At 44.3% G+C, this 14192-nt stretch overlaps 2 protein-coding genes across 4 annotated transcripts in view; one reads left to right on the forward strand and one right to left on the reverse strand.

The window, feature by feature from the left end:
* ACOT9 (acyl-CoA thioesterase 9) overlaps positions 1 to 3691 on the forward strand; it is a 34152-nt gene extending 30461 nt beyond the window's left edge. Inside the window, exons 15-16 of the mRNA XM_068425195.1 lie at positions 1008 to 1085; positions 1193 to 3691. Coding sequence (XP_068281296.1) covers positions 1008 to 1085; positions 1193 to 1291 — 177 coding nt within the window. The 3' untranslated portion in view covers positions 1292 to 3691. The remainder of the gene's footprint in view (positions 1 to 1007; positions 1086 to 1192) is intronic.
* A 575-nt stretch (positions 3692 to 4266) lies between these two features.
* Positions 4267 to 13689, reverse strand: PRDX4 (peroxiredoxin 4). Of its 3 annotated transcripts, XM_068425076.1 has the most exons (8): positions 13437 to 13689; positions 10713 to 10830; positions 9583 to 9699; positions 8877 to 8999; positions 8109 to 8239; positions 5989 to 6023; positions 4736 to 4782; positions 4267 to 4390 (listed from the first exon to the last, which is right to left on the reverse strand). In XM_068425076.1, exons 1-8 carry the CDS (start codon positions 13672 to 13674, stop codon positions 4387 to 4389), a joined length of 813 nt encoding a protein of 270 aa, XP_068281177.1. In that variant the 5' UTR covers positions 13675 to 13689; the 3' UTR covers positions 4267 to 4386. The 3 variants fall into 3 exon arrangements, with proteins under 3 accessions (XP_068281177.1, XP_068281176.1, XP_068281178.1); XM_068425075.1 differs by lacking the exon at positions 4736 to 4782; XM_068425077.1 differs by lacking the exons at positions 4736 to 4782; positions 13437 to 13689 and adding an exon at positions 13294 to 13408.
* Between the last annotated feature and the right edge of the window lie 503 nt (positions 13690 to 14192).

Raw genomic sequence — 14192 nt, forward strand, 5'->3', positions numbered from 1 at the left:
TGCTTGGAGCACTCAGAAAGGATAGTGGTATGGGTTCTGGTCCCTGCTCACAGCTTCGCTTCTTTGCTTTATCTGGTAACTAGAAAATTCAGGTGTGGTTCTGCAGCAGGGACCAGTCTTCTGGGCCTTCTGTGTCTGCCAGGCTGGTGGGGAGCCTATGAGGGGGTCATCTCCAGAATTAAATGCTGCTAAAAGTGAGTTTTCTTATAAGCATTGCAAGTAGGCTGGTGCCAGGGCGCTGCACCACAGGAGAGGCAGGGCTGGCTGCCCAGGGAGGCAGAACTTTCTCAGTGCATGCAGAGGTGGTGGGGCAGCACCTGCGGGTGTTGTTCAGGGAGGTAGGCTTGCTGGAGTACCTGTCCCAAAGGCGGCGGTGGTGGTGGGATTGTCACAAAAGTTCCTACGCCAGCTAGATCCTTTCTGCTTGGAGAGGTGGCTTTCACCTGCAGACCTCACCACTGTATAAAGTATCTCTAACTGCTGAGAGCGCAGTCGAGGCTTGTGAGAGGCTTGCCTGAAACAGCAGTGGAAGCTGAAGGCAGTGTCTCAGTAGTAAGATGAGTCTTACTACTCATCTAGTAATTACTTGCTTTGCAGGAGCTCTTTGCTTTTTGTTTTGAAAAGACGAGTTCACAACGGCAGCTGCATTTCATGCATTTCCAAGAGAGGTCCGTGACTACATCCCAGGGTTTGGGAAGTAGAGTTGTGTGAGATTTAATTCTTCCACTATTTCAAACCTCAGGTGAAGCGTATTGGAAGAACAAACCACTGCGTTGTTTGTTCAGTTACTGGTTTGTGAGAGACCATTGGAGATGGCCTCTCTATTTGAATTCATTTGAGGTTGGTGTGATGTGGATCACCACTTTCAAACTGGTGGCTGGAAATCAGGTTCTTAGACTCAACTCTCTGCACCAGCACTCGAAAGGGTCGTATTTCAAGCAGTGCTAAGGATGTCCAGCACAATGTGGACTTCAGTAAAGTTTGCTGGTGGATCTTCTTTCTTTCAGAAGTGTCACGGATCAGGATCGGGGGCAGCAGGAAAACAAACAGAGTCCTCTTCGGACACCGGCCATAGAAGAAAAGGGGTGAGACCCTCGTGATCCCCCCACTTTATACCGAGAATGACGTGTATGGGATGGAATACCTCGCTGGTCAATTTTGGGTCACCTGCCCTGTCCGCTCCTCCCTGCAGGTGCGACCCCCCTGCGGCTCTTCACTCGTAAGCAGTGAGGAATTCACCACTGACCTTGGTTTCTCTAAGAACAAGTACAGCAAGAGCCTTTCTGCATAACATCCCTACCGGTGCCTCAGTGATAACTACAAACTTCGAGCGTTATCAGTCCTGGAAGCAGACACTGTCTGCAAAATATGCAGTTACTTTCAGAAAGTGCAGTTACTTAGAAGAGACTTAGCTGAAATGAAAAATCACAGAAAGGAAAATTGGTCTGTTTTAGTCCAAACCAGGACAAGAAGATGATGTCACTTTTATTTGTTGCCTAAAAAATAATTAGGATTTGAATTTTCTTCCCACTTGTGCTTATCTGAATATTTTGCTCCTACACCTGTGCATAAGACATTTAGAGGTATGCCAAGGCCATGGCAACCTCTAATCCAAGCACTAGGCAAGAATTAGTGATGTGCACGTGGCAGAGGAGTGGGTTTCTGTACTGCCTCAGCATTTCATTATCACTAAGGAGTCAGAATCAAATTCAGCTGTTTAATTGAAAAAATACCTATATTTTATCTTTGTCAGCTCTAGACCATATGCTATACTAAAAAGTACTCAAGTGTTGCTTATTCTCCCAGTAACTGGCCTTCAGCTCAGACATTATTTTATATGTGCTTAATATAAGAGGCAGACTTTGAGACTAGAACTAGAAGGATGATTGCAGCAGTCTGTTAATTGAAACACAAAAAGGCAAAGCAAACCTTTAAACTCCTTTGCTTGCTGGGTAATCCTATCTATCTGAGATACTGGTACTACTAGACTCTGATTTTGAAAATAATTTTTTTCTTGATGATTTTTCTGGAAGGGTTTTGCTTAGGACTATTTCCCTAAGAGCTCTAACTCACTACTCGCCAGGGGCTGGATGGAGTGTGTTCAATGTGTGGGTGACGATCACTCATCTCTGTCTTTACAATGTCTCATTTGCTGGCCTAGTTCCACAGAGGTTTTTGCTCCTGGGAGAGCGTTAGGTGTGAACGGAGGCTCTAGTGAGGTGGGTGTCAGTCTCTTCTCCCAAGTAACAAGTTACAGGATGAGAGGAAACAGCCTGAAGTTGCAGCAGAGGAGGTTTAGATTGGATATCAGGAAAAATTTCTCACCAAAAGGGTTGTCAAACATTGGAACAGGCTGCTCAGGGAAGTGGTGGAGTCACCATCCCTGGAGGTATTTAAAAGACATGTAGATGTGGTGCTTAGGGACATGGTTTAGTGGTGGACTTGGCAGTGCTAGGTTAACGGTTGGACTTGATGATCTTAAAGGTCTTTTCCAACCTAAATGATTCTATGATTCTATAAATGAGCTGGAGAGGCAGGCAAAGATGCTGAAGAAAGGAGCACAAATGCCATTTCTAAGGCAGGCATGAGTGTTGGGTTTGTTTTGTGCCTTGGGCTGCTTATGAATATCCATGTAACAGCTGGACCTGCATTTGTCATGCTGCAGTTGCTTCGAGTTATTTGAATGTTCTCTTTGTGCATGTTTTTTGTGTTTCATGGTTGATAAAGGCTGTAAACAAAATCCTGAGTAAAATTCCAGTAGCTGATTTACAGCCTAGTAATGTGAGAAACCGCCTCTCTACATGCTGCCCTCTGGCCTTTGAGATCACACGGGCTGGAGCAGCACAGAACCAGCCTCTGGTGTTTGGCGTTGGTCCCGCTGTGCCTCCCTCCCTCTGCATGGGATCAGGAGCTCTTCCTTTCCCCAGGCCTCACAGGGACAGGGAGGGAGGGGGTTGGGGCTTGGTGAAGTTCTGCTTGCTCTGGACGTGGTTCCCTCTGCCCTAGGCATACGCTTAGGTGTTGTATCACAGCTGAAGCAAAAGTCAAGCAGTTGCTCCTGCTCTGTCTGTAATGACTAATCCAGAGAGCTGCTCAATACTCACTGAAGTCTACAAAATCAGGTAACGTTACAGTGAGAATGCAACTGCTGGTCTAGTTCTGCAGAACTGTTCTGAAGTGTCTGTGTATAGAGAAGGAAGGGAATTGGATGATCTGGCGCGGGAAGGGGAAGCAAATTCTCATGCATGTGGGATTCAACCAAGAGTAATAATATAGCGGTGCTGGACTGGAGCAGGGAGGAAGCCTTCTCTGTGGCCTTTCCAAGGATGACCCTGGTGACGAGCTGACACTGACTTCAGGTGCTGTTTTTCCAGTTGCAGAGACTCTAGAACACCATGTTAAAAAGGAGAGGGGGGAAGGAGCAAGAGAAGACATTCTGATGAAAGGGTTCTCCAGTGCATACAAGTATGAAGTATGTCTTACACGGAGATGTGCTTTTTTTCCCTTGAAAGAAGAAATTCATGTACACAAGCTACAGGAGTTTCTGATGATTACTGGACACATCAATACTAATCTTGGCAAAGACTACAATTACTCCCTTAAAACTGGCAGCCACGGTTAACAGGTGCATCAGCACAGTACACTAACCACTATGTACATCTGTTAACAGTGCAGGGCCAGGGAAAAAATTCAGACCATGTGAAATGGAATCGATCTTATCACCATATACACTACAAATAAAAGCATGGAAAAAATTACTGGTTCAGTTCTTGAATCGTATGAACTGGCATAGCTGTATTTTTTTCAGTGCAGTTGTACTGATTTATGTAGCGTGGGATACGTTCTTAGTAGTTTAAAAATGTTTTCCAGCTTTGGACAGACTGCAAATTTAATTCAGCAACTGTAACTTATTTCTGGCTTTCGGGTTAGCTGCTACTGCCTCTGGACTACAGACTAACGTATCATAACCAAGTGGCTCTTTTCTAGCTGTAGCTCCTAGAATGTGACCAAGCAGACAAGATTTTTGCAGAAATTAAGTAATCTATCAATAGCAAAAGTCATGAATTTAAGCCCAAGATGCTAAGAGAAGTAAATTTTGGGAAAACCAAGCACCTAAACAAGACTTACAGGGAAAACATGTATTTCACAAGAATATTCTCTCATAACTCACAAGGTACCTGTGCTTCACACAGGTTAAGACTCCTGTTTAAGCAACTAGACCTTTAATGGTCTACTGCAGTTACATATTAGTCAAACTCATGAAAGTAACAAAATTAATGAAATTTTATTGGCAAAAGTCAAGTTGAATGTGACCTATGTAATTCAACAGAAGCGAGCCTCAGTTTAGTTTATCAAAATACTTCAGTTTTCCAGCTGGATCTGGAATTATCTGTGCAAGAAAGAAAATGAAAATGTGAGTCTAAAAACAAAACCACGTGAACACAACAAAGTATAAAACCAGAACTGCATACTATTTCATTATATGATGCTAAGGCCAACCCACAAGCAACACCAGAGAGTAATTTATCAGTTGACTTGACACTAGATTATTGTTTATCTCTAAAGGTACCTAACAGCAGTAGCAGAAAGATTTAACTAATTGGGGGAAGAGAGTGCAGCCTACCAAAGGAAGAATTTTGACAGTTGGGAGCACATACATCTATGTTGCTTGCCCCAAAAGCAATACATTTTAACAGATTAACGTCTGTAGTCAAGAGTCTTAGAATTTACTTACAGTTCTTCCCTTGGCCACCACACTCTCATGGCTTCCTCTGGTTTGATCTAATTAAATCAAACACATTTAGAAGGCATGGCTATATCTTTGAGAAAATATTTTTGAACTACTTTGCCATTTAAATTATCTGCACCTTTTGCACAGAGGAGAAAGATAATGCTTAGGTATTGTTTTAGATCTTCAAATTGGTAGTATTGGAGCTGTTAATTTCAGCATTGTAAGACTGTTTTTTAGAAAATAAATGTTTTATTATTTAGGTAATCCATGGTTATGGAGGGCAGAACTTCTCGGTGCCAAAATACATCTGTTAGGCCAGCCAGCCCTCTTTCATTTTACAATCTTAATATCCAGTTTCCCCCACTAAGACACTCTTCTGCTAGCTTGAAAGAGGTGACTCCTAGCCTCAGGTCATCCTGGGAAGTTTTCACATCCAGCAAAGAAACATGGTTTAACATTCCACTGTTTTTACTATCAATTACAATGCTCACTACTCTGCTTAGAGGCTGCTGGGACCTGCTCTTTGTTGAGACAGCTCTTAAACAACAATGCTGTGTCATCACCAGATGGTTCAGAAGAAAGCCACATGCTCAAATAAATGACAGTGATCTCATCTGACCTAGGCAGCTCAGACCTCTAGTGAAAGTTTCATTATTCTGCTGAGGCTTGATCCAAGCCCAGAGAACACAAACAAGTTCAATGGGTATTTATCTGAACCCTAGCTCTTCTGCTTGTAGTCACATGTAGGCTAGTAACAAAGGAGGAAGAGCTATGGCACAGCAAAGCAGTGCTCTCTGCTGGAGTTCTGATAGTGGCACACTGGCTCTGTCAGATACTACATCAGCCTGGGAACCTGTATCTTTCTTTTTTTGGGTAGTGCCCAGGACCCACAGCAAGACTCGACAGAGCCAAGAATTTATATGGACAAATAAATGAGAAGATAGGACAGACTCAGGAGTTTCCAACTTCCTCTCATTAGGTGTTGACCAGACAAAAAGTTCTTGATCACGAACTCATTGCTGCTCAAGAGAGTTTGGTTCATACACAGGGAATCTGACACAATTGGAATACGTCTAGCGAGAGGGAAACAAGCTCCTAATGAAATCAGTAGTAATCCAAAAGCTGTAACTAGAATAATGTGAGTTTACTCATATCACCTCATTGGAAGTTGCCAAGATTTTGGATTTGGCTTTAGTGGAAATGATAACTGAGTGTTTTCTAGTAGTACATTCATGTAAACATAAACAGTGACTTACTGTTTCACTGCCAGGTTTCCAACCAGCAGGGCAAACTGGAAAAAAAATGGGACAAAGTTAGTAAAAGTATTTTTGCACAACTTATTTTTGTGCATTTAATATTCTCTTTCTGAACTTGAAGTAAAACAGCACCCAAGTGTCACATGTAAATACATGCAACTATTAAATACGCAGTTCTCTTTATACATGAGATGGTGTTGTTACGTTTTATAACTGATCACCTACCACTTCTGTTAACTGGAAACTGCGTATCTCTGGATGGATGTCTACACCTTGGTTTAATTCTCCTGCCCTTCTAGACAAAGTACTGGCAAAGCAGTGTCTGAAAATGAACACCCATTCTAGCAGAAACAAAAGTTTCATGATAAAATTCAGGTGACTACACAGAGACTTACCTTTCTTTCTCTAAAACCAATGCTACGGGAAATTTTTTAGCAAATAGATCAGTTCAAAGATTCCACAAGAGACTGAGTGATTTTATTTGAAGCGTTGCTCAGGAGCAAAGGGTGTATAGCAAGCGGTTAACCTGCAGTGTGGCTGAGAGCCCTGTGACCACCAGTACAGTTGCACATTCTGGAGTGAAGCTCTTATATGTTCAGAGCTGTCCGTCTGAGGCTTTGGAACTCCCCATGAGTTATGCCATATTACACTGCTTTAAGGCATACTGTCAGACAAAATTCCAGAAATGCAATTAGGAATTGTGGAGAACTTTTTTTCCTATTCTGTGCAAAGAATCCAGTAAGGTGTCTAAGGAGGCTCTCCTCAGCATTCATACAAAAGCCGGTGAGATTCCACGTACAGCTGGAAAAAAACGTGGTACTCAGGAAACACACTGCAGATCAATATTCTGTAAGACAGCCTTGTAACTGGGTAAGAGAGGCTACATTTCCTTAGTCAAATATGCGTAGCCTAAGTATCAGCATTTATCTTTCTAAATCTGTACAGCAAAGCATAATGTTGATTTGTACCTTCACATAAAGGTACTTTCAAATGCCATGTGAAATTGAGGTAACATAGAAGTTAAGCTGCTGAACATGTGTATTAATATTTAAACAAATCTTCAAATAAATGTATGTGTTTATTCAAACACATTATTTAAAGAAATGTGAGAAGTTCACCCTATGCTTAAACTGGGGAGATAAGAATTCTTGAGACAAAGTAATGATCTGAAGCCAGTGAAAGCTTCTGGAGGGTCTGACCTACGAGGAACGGCTGAGGGAGCTGGGGTTGTTTAGCCTGGAGAAGAGGAGGATCCGAGGTGACCTTATTGCAGTCTACAACTACCTGAAGGGAGGTTGTAGTGAAGTGGGAGTTGGCCTCTTCTCCCAGGGAACTAGCAATAGGACAAGAGGGCACAGCCTCAAGCTTCGCCAGGGGAGGTTCAGGTTGGACATCAGGAAGAATTTCTTTACAGAAAGGGTTATTAGACATTGGAACGGGCTGCCCAGGGAGGTGGTGGAGTCACCATCTCTGGATGTGTTTAAGAAAAGACTGGACATGGCACTTAGTGCCATGGTCTAGTTGACAGGGTGGTGTCAGGGCAACGGTTGGACTCAATGATCTCTGAGGTCTCTTCCAGCCTGGTTGATTCTGTGATTCTGTGATTCTTTGTCAGGGGAAGATGATCACATAGTGCTTGTAAAGAAAACATAAGTAATGGTGGTCTAACTTTCACAGTATCACCATGTATCTTGACATGAAGCACTCTCAATTACTTGTCACAGCTCCTTAATGAATGACACAGGACAAGGATGGCTTGCATCTCAATTATTTTAGTATGCCAAAATGTACTGAAATATTGGGCCTGATTTTTCATGGCCCCATATTTTGTACGGATTTATGCTTGTGACAGGTGGTACATAACGCCAAATCCTTCAGACTAAGGAAAGCTTTATGCTCTGCATTCTCATGGGTGTGAAGCAAAATGTGAACTACTACACTAGAAACAACCTATGGAGGTACCAGGACCACAGAATCTCGTAGCAGGGCAATCAAACCGCCTCATTCACTGAATGAGGCTCGTCTCTAACGCTACCGAGTACCTTTCTTCCAAAAAGCTACAAACAGAGATTCCAGTCTAAGTAAAACAATCTTCAACATGAAAGTATTTAAAAGAGCACCTTCTCCATGTTTGTCTGTGTATTGGAATGCTTGTACTAAACGAAGCGTTTCATCCACTGATCTCCCAACAGGAAGGTCATTCATCGTGATCTGTCGAAGGATTCTCTTATCATCAATAATGAAAAGGCCTCTGTGAAAACATTTTTTTTTGTGTTAGGAAACAGAACTAATTAGAGTGTTGTGTTTACGTGCTATTTTATGTATGCTAGATGGGAGGAATTTGATCTCTGCAAACACCATACAATACCCACCACCTTAGAATACTACTAACCTACTATTCTTCACCTGGGGTATCAGATGACATGAGCCAAGAGCAAGTTAAAAACAAAAAAGGATGCTTCTCTGCAGAACATAAAACTAAGCTTTGACAGGCCCTGCCAGGGGATGTTGCAGATGCTATGATGTTACAGGGATCCCAAAAGCAACTAATCAAGTTTATGAAAGATGTATCTCTTGAGGCCATTAGTTACCCTTAGGGTCTTGACTCCACTTGGACTTGGGAGGTCCCTGAGTAACTGCAATTCTTGGGAACTCTGCATGTCTGTCCTGCCCTAGGTATCTACTGATGACTGCTGTTAAACAGGATATTAACCCTGACCCCTGTTCTGACTCATTATGACCATTTTTTTGTGTTCTTCAATATTTATTTTGTCTCTTGGCACGAATCCCCAAGTGAAAACTGCTCCCAAAGGAAAATTTCAAATGCTTCTTTAAAGTAGTAAGTACTACCCCAGCAAAAAAAAATGAACTGTAACCAAGCAAAATACCTAAGTGTGTGCCCTTGATCCTCCAGATATACTCCATAATCCTTTGAAATTTGGTGCGTCAAATCTGAAAGAAGTGGAATCTTCATAGGTCCGAGTCCTCCTTGTTTTCGAGGAGTATTAATCCTTTGAAAGAAATGAGATACAGATGTATTTCTCATAAAGGTTTATATTCCCTACAGAAAGTTAAAAATCAGAAACCAGAACAGTACAGACAGAAGGATTTAGTGCAAGTGACATTTATCTTGTTCTGCACACAAGGGAGACGAATACTATTCATTGTTCGAGCAAAATGTTCAGTGGATCTTTTGCAGTTTTTGGCCACGTCTATTAATAGTGACCTCTTTCTTATCAGTCATATTCGCTTTATACCAATGTGCTCATGAACTGGGACAGTGTAACGCGTTTACAGATACTTACATCCTTATCTTTTTTTTTCTTTTTTATTTGAAAATTTTTTTTTTGACTGAGACATGATGTATTTCAAGAAGTACATATTAAACAAGCTTCAAAGATAAAGGTACTTTCACACACTAGGGTTAAAAATTTTTACCACTGAAAAATATTTTAAACATTTGTATCAATAGTATCATGCTTTTACACATTATGATATACCTACATAGGCTACAAATCTGGGGATACATACAGTTCTTCAGCTAAGATGGACCCATGAATAATTTTTAGTAAAAGAGAAGGGTAAGATACATACCATGCTAAGTGAGTGAACTTTGAGTCCACAGAACACGCCACTACTTCGGTATTTATTGCTCTGAATTCTTCAATTCTGTCACTGAAGGCGATTATCTCAGTTGGACATACAAATGTACTAGATAATTTAAAACAAGACGAAGTCAAAATTTCATGAGACATCCAGTAAACTGTTTAACTTAAAATGGTGGATTTATCATAAATGATTTCAGCTTTAACTTATTTTTTATTGCTTCTTCAAGTATTTAACCAAAATGCTGCCTGACAAATCTTGCAGCCTCAGACTCTAGCTTAGTTACAAACAGTTTATTACTGAAGATTACAAACCTACAGTTAGTTTACAATCTGGATACAAGTGTTTTCACAGTTACTGTCTTTTAGACTTTATGAATATTAAGTGGCTGAATTTAGGCACAATATGCCAAGTTTTTTCAGAGGAACATACTGTAATTTCTCATTACCACACGTCTGCAAATTTTAATTATTTTGACTTGGAACTTTTTCCACTACAGAAGAAATAAAGTGGTAAAGATCACAATTTCTAGGGCCTTGAAGCTAACGGCCAAGAGCCGTATTATTTCCTTTGTAATGTTAAGGTAGTTATGCATCTCTGTCCCCTTTTCTTCATTTTGTGGAAAAGAATGGGATTATCTGGTAGAAAGCAGGGATCTTTTCACTCAACCAGTGAAGTTACTGCATTCCAAATAAAGGAGGGTGATGTTAAGTGTTATTAGGTTGTTATGGGATGGGCTTAAAGGGAAAACGCCATCTCTTAATGTCCTATATTCACTCTGGGAAAAATAGATGGGATGTTGTCTTCTGTTTGCAGCAGTGATTTACAGCATCATACAGAACATAAAGGCTGCTACAGACTGAAAGTTATTTTTTTGTGGGGAGACACAAATCAGCGGACAAGCTTATTAGGACAAAGATTTTGTTACCATTTTAGCAATGCATGATGAAAACACAAATGCAAAGAATATATTTTCTTCTGTTGCTCCTTTCTTCTCCCCCAAAACCCTTACCAAACAAAAAAAACAAGACCTCAAACAAAGCGAAAAATTAATGAATTACGAGTCTAGTGTAGCTGAACTCAGTCTTGGTATGTCTACAGTGGTCTTTCTTACTTACAAGTCAAGAGGATAGAAGAAGAAGACAAGATATTTTCCTTCATAATCTGTTAATTTCAGCTCTTTAAACTCTCCATTAATGACTGCTGTTCCTTCCCAGTAAGGTGCTGGCTTGGAGACTGAAACACGAAGAAAGTTCAATTAAAAGTCAGCACACAAAGCACGTGTTTGAACAAAGCTGTTCATTAGCCAGCTGGTGCGCAGGGACAACTCCTCTTCAGATTGCTTGAAAAACAACCTACTGCACACAGTTACAAACTGAAACTTTCTTACCACTTCAAAAAGTTCACAGCTGGCAGAGGTTACTAGATGATGAAGAAACATAGGTTTCAGTGCACATGAAAGTAAATAATTTGACCAATTTGTGCTTATACACGAGCCCTTTGAGTCACTGATAATCAAGGCCACACAAACCTTATCTGGGCCTGTTGAACAAACCATGTGTGCGCTACCCACTCACGGCAGAACAGCTGTTAGACTGGAGGAGAAGCTCTTTAAGGTTTCAGGACCCCTCACTCTTTTGTTATGAATAGCTGTTGTGAATTGGAAGCAAAGATGGTTCAAATGCGTATTGTTACTTTTTAGCCATGAAAGACTCCTTGGAATTCAAGTCCACAAAAAAATACATGCAACAACACGTCTAGGGACAAATGCATAAAACCACAGTGTATATTTATTAAATTAGAACTCCTAAGCAAACTGGAACTTGAAGATAGTTGTGTTTAAAAAAGAAAATCCAATTAAACACATGAAATGTATTTACTATTCCTATCAAAAGGGATTAACCTTGAATTTAAAATACTAAAAACTATTCTGCCAGATACTATTTTCATAGTAATGTGAATTCTAAGACAAAGGATAGCGTATGCTGGAGATACAAGGTGATCTGAATACACCTGTGATGTCAAGGACATTGACATACAGCCCCAGGAAACCGGGGAAATGCTGCTGAGAAGAACATAGAGAATCTTAATTATTATCTGGATGAGGACTGTGTCTCTCTCCTTTTCTTAGGGCAACCCCCAGCTGTAGAATATAGTTAGTGACAATCTACAACAAGAGACTGCAAAAAACACCCCAAGTCATCAGACAGATCGTGTCCCTGAGTGGGAAGGCAGCCCGCTTTGGTTTCACTTGATATAACCAACAAGGGACGCAGCAATACAGGTACAGAGAGTCAGTAGGTACGACTGATAATTTCAGTTTACATATTTTTGAAGAAATGCCCTTCTTCCTCTCAGGTCTTCTGCAGAATTCTTTCTGACCATATTTCAAGCTCCAGACTTCTAACTTTTTTTATTGACTCTTTGTAGGTACAGGACTGTTTTCAAGTGAGAGAAAGTATTAATTTTCAAGTTATTTTGAGCTGTCTACAATGTTTCAAATGTTGCTCTTTACAAAATAGCGGCACCCCTAATCTAATCTCTGTGCAGCAAAACATTCTCTTCAACTAACCTTGAGATTACTAGGAAGAAGGAAAAGAAATAAAGTATGTTGCATCTTGACCTATTTTTAAATGAAGGTGATATTTTTGTTTAAAAATACTTGTCTGAAATGCTGTAACAACTTACATTACAAAGGGAGGAAAAACCAAAATTGGTTACACATATCTTTACTGGTTTTCCATTTTTCTCGTAGCATCTGTTTGCAAACATTTATAACAGAAGTTATGCCCTGGCTTGGTAGAGGAAAAGGATGTGAAGCTATAAATTCTCACAATGAAGATAATTTTTATGTGACTTTTCTCCTTTCTCCATTCTACAAGGACGGGACTTTCGGCAGCTGACCACTTGAACGGGTGCCCTTGAACTGTGGCGCAGTTAAAGACGTTTGCACCTAGGTCTGCCATAAAGTAAATAAATCACAAGAGGCCGTAGGCACATCAGCAGGTGACAAACCAAGCCCAGTAATACCGGTAAGCGTGACGGGAGGTGACCATTCAGTATTTCTCATCACAGTGTGAGCACACGGCATTTCAGTATTATTGTTCAAAGCCTTTCCCGTAACTCACTCGCTATTTCTGGAACCACAGACCTTGCTAAATGTCTGTGACACCTTAAACTCGCTGCCAATTTACCGCGATAAAAGCGCAGGGCTGGAAGGGGCGGCGGGCCTCCCCCCGTCCGTCCCAGGCCTCCCCGGAGGCAGCATGCCCGCCGCCGCGGCCGGCAGCCGCTGTGCCCGAGGGGGGCCGCGGGGCGTGCGGCAGCCGGGGGGGCACCGCCGCCACCAAACGGCGACGCGCACCCGGCGCGGGGGCCGCGCAGGGCCGGGGGCTGCTCTCGGCGCTGCCGGGGAACAGCCGCGCCACCAGGGGGTCCCAGGAAGGAGGGAGGGAGGGCCGCAAGCCCGCCCGGCCGCGCCGCCCCCGCTGCGGCGGGCACAGGGCGGCCCGCCGCCGCCCGGCGCGGAGGGCCCACGCTTTCCGCCTGACGTGGCACTGCCCGCCGCTCTGCCGCGGAGGCCGCCGCCCCCCGCCCGATAACGGCCCCGCGCGCCGCCGCCCCCCGCCCGATAACGGCCCCGCGCGCCGCCGCCCCCCGCCCGATAACGGCCCCGCGCGCCGCCGCACGCTCCCTCACCCTCGGCGCAGCCAGAGTGCAGGCGCATTACGGGCAGCTCCCCCCGCCCGGGCCCGGGCCGCGCCTCAGCTCCTACGGCTTCCCCCGCCCCGGGGCCTCTCCTCCCCGCTCCCTCGGCAGCCTCAGCCCCGCCCGGCACCTACTCTTGGCCTGGCTGAGGTGCAGCGAGTGGTCGGAGACGGGCAGACGAGCCGCCTCCCCGGGGTAGACCTGCCCCCCCGCGTAGTAATGGCACTGCTCGTCCCCCCGCTGCCGCGACGAGCGCGGCTCCTCCGCCTCCGCCGCCTCGCCTCCCAGCGCCGCCGCCAGCAGCAGCAGCAGCGCGGAGCGCCAGGCCCGCGCCCCGCCGCCTGCCCGCAGCCGCCGCCGCGCTGCCTCCATGGCCCGCCGAGCGACTGCACGTCCCGGCGGAGGGGCGGCGGCGGGGAGGAGCTTGGCCGGTCCTCTCGCACACGCTGACGGCCGCAGGGCCAGGCCCCCCGGGGCCGCTGCGTGAGGAGAGGCGGAGGCCCGGGGCCCGACGCGCTACCCCCCGCCCGGCACCGCCACCCCCACACCCGGCCTTTCGGTGGGGCCGGGCCCTGCCTGCTGCCTGGGGCCCGGGCCGTGCCGGCGGGGCTGTGGCTTCACGTGGCAGCCGGCACGGCCCGGGCCCCTTTTTAAGTCCCGGAGGAAATGGTGAATTATGGACGTGTCTAGAGGAAAAAGAAAAGTGCATATGTACGTGGGGAGAGAGCGGGTGTGTCGTCCAGCGCGTGTGATTGCAGAAGGAAACTCTCTGCCAGTATGTGAGATTTCCCGCCTGGTATCTCTCCTATCTGTGGCGGAGTGGGTTCTGTGGGCATTTCATCACCCGCAGTCACACCAATCTGTGCCAAGTGCAGCTTGTACATTCTGGC

Source organism: Nyctibius grandis, chromosome 2 (genome assembly GCF_013368605.1).
Source record: "Nyctibius grandis isolate bNycGra1 chromosome 2, bNycGra1.pri, whole genome shotgun sequence".
NCBI classification, from domain to species: domain Eukaryota; kingdom Metazoa; phylum Chordata; class Aves; order Nyctibiiformes; family Nyctibiidae; genus Nyctibius; species Nyctibius grandis.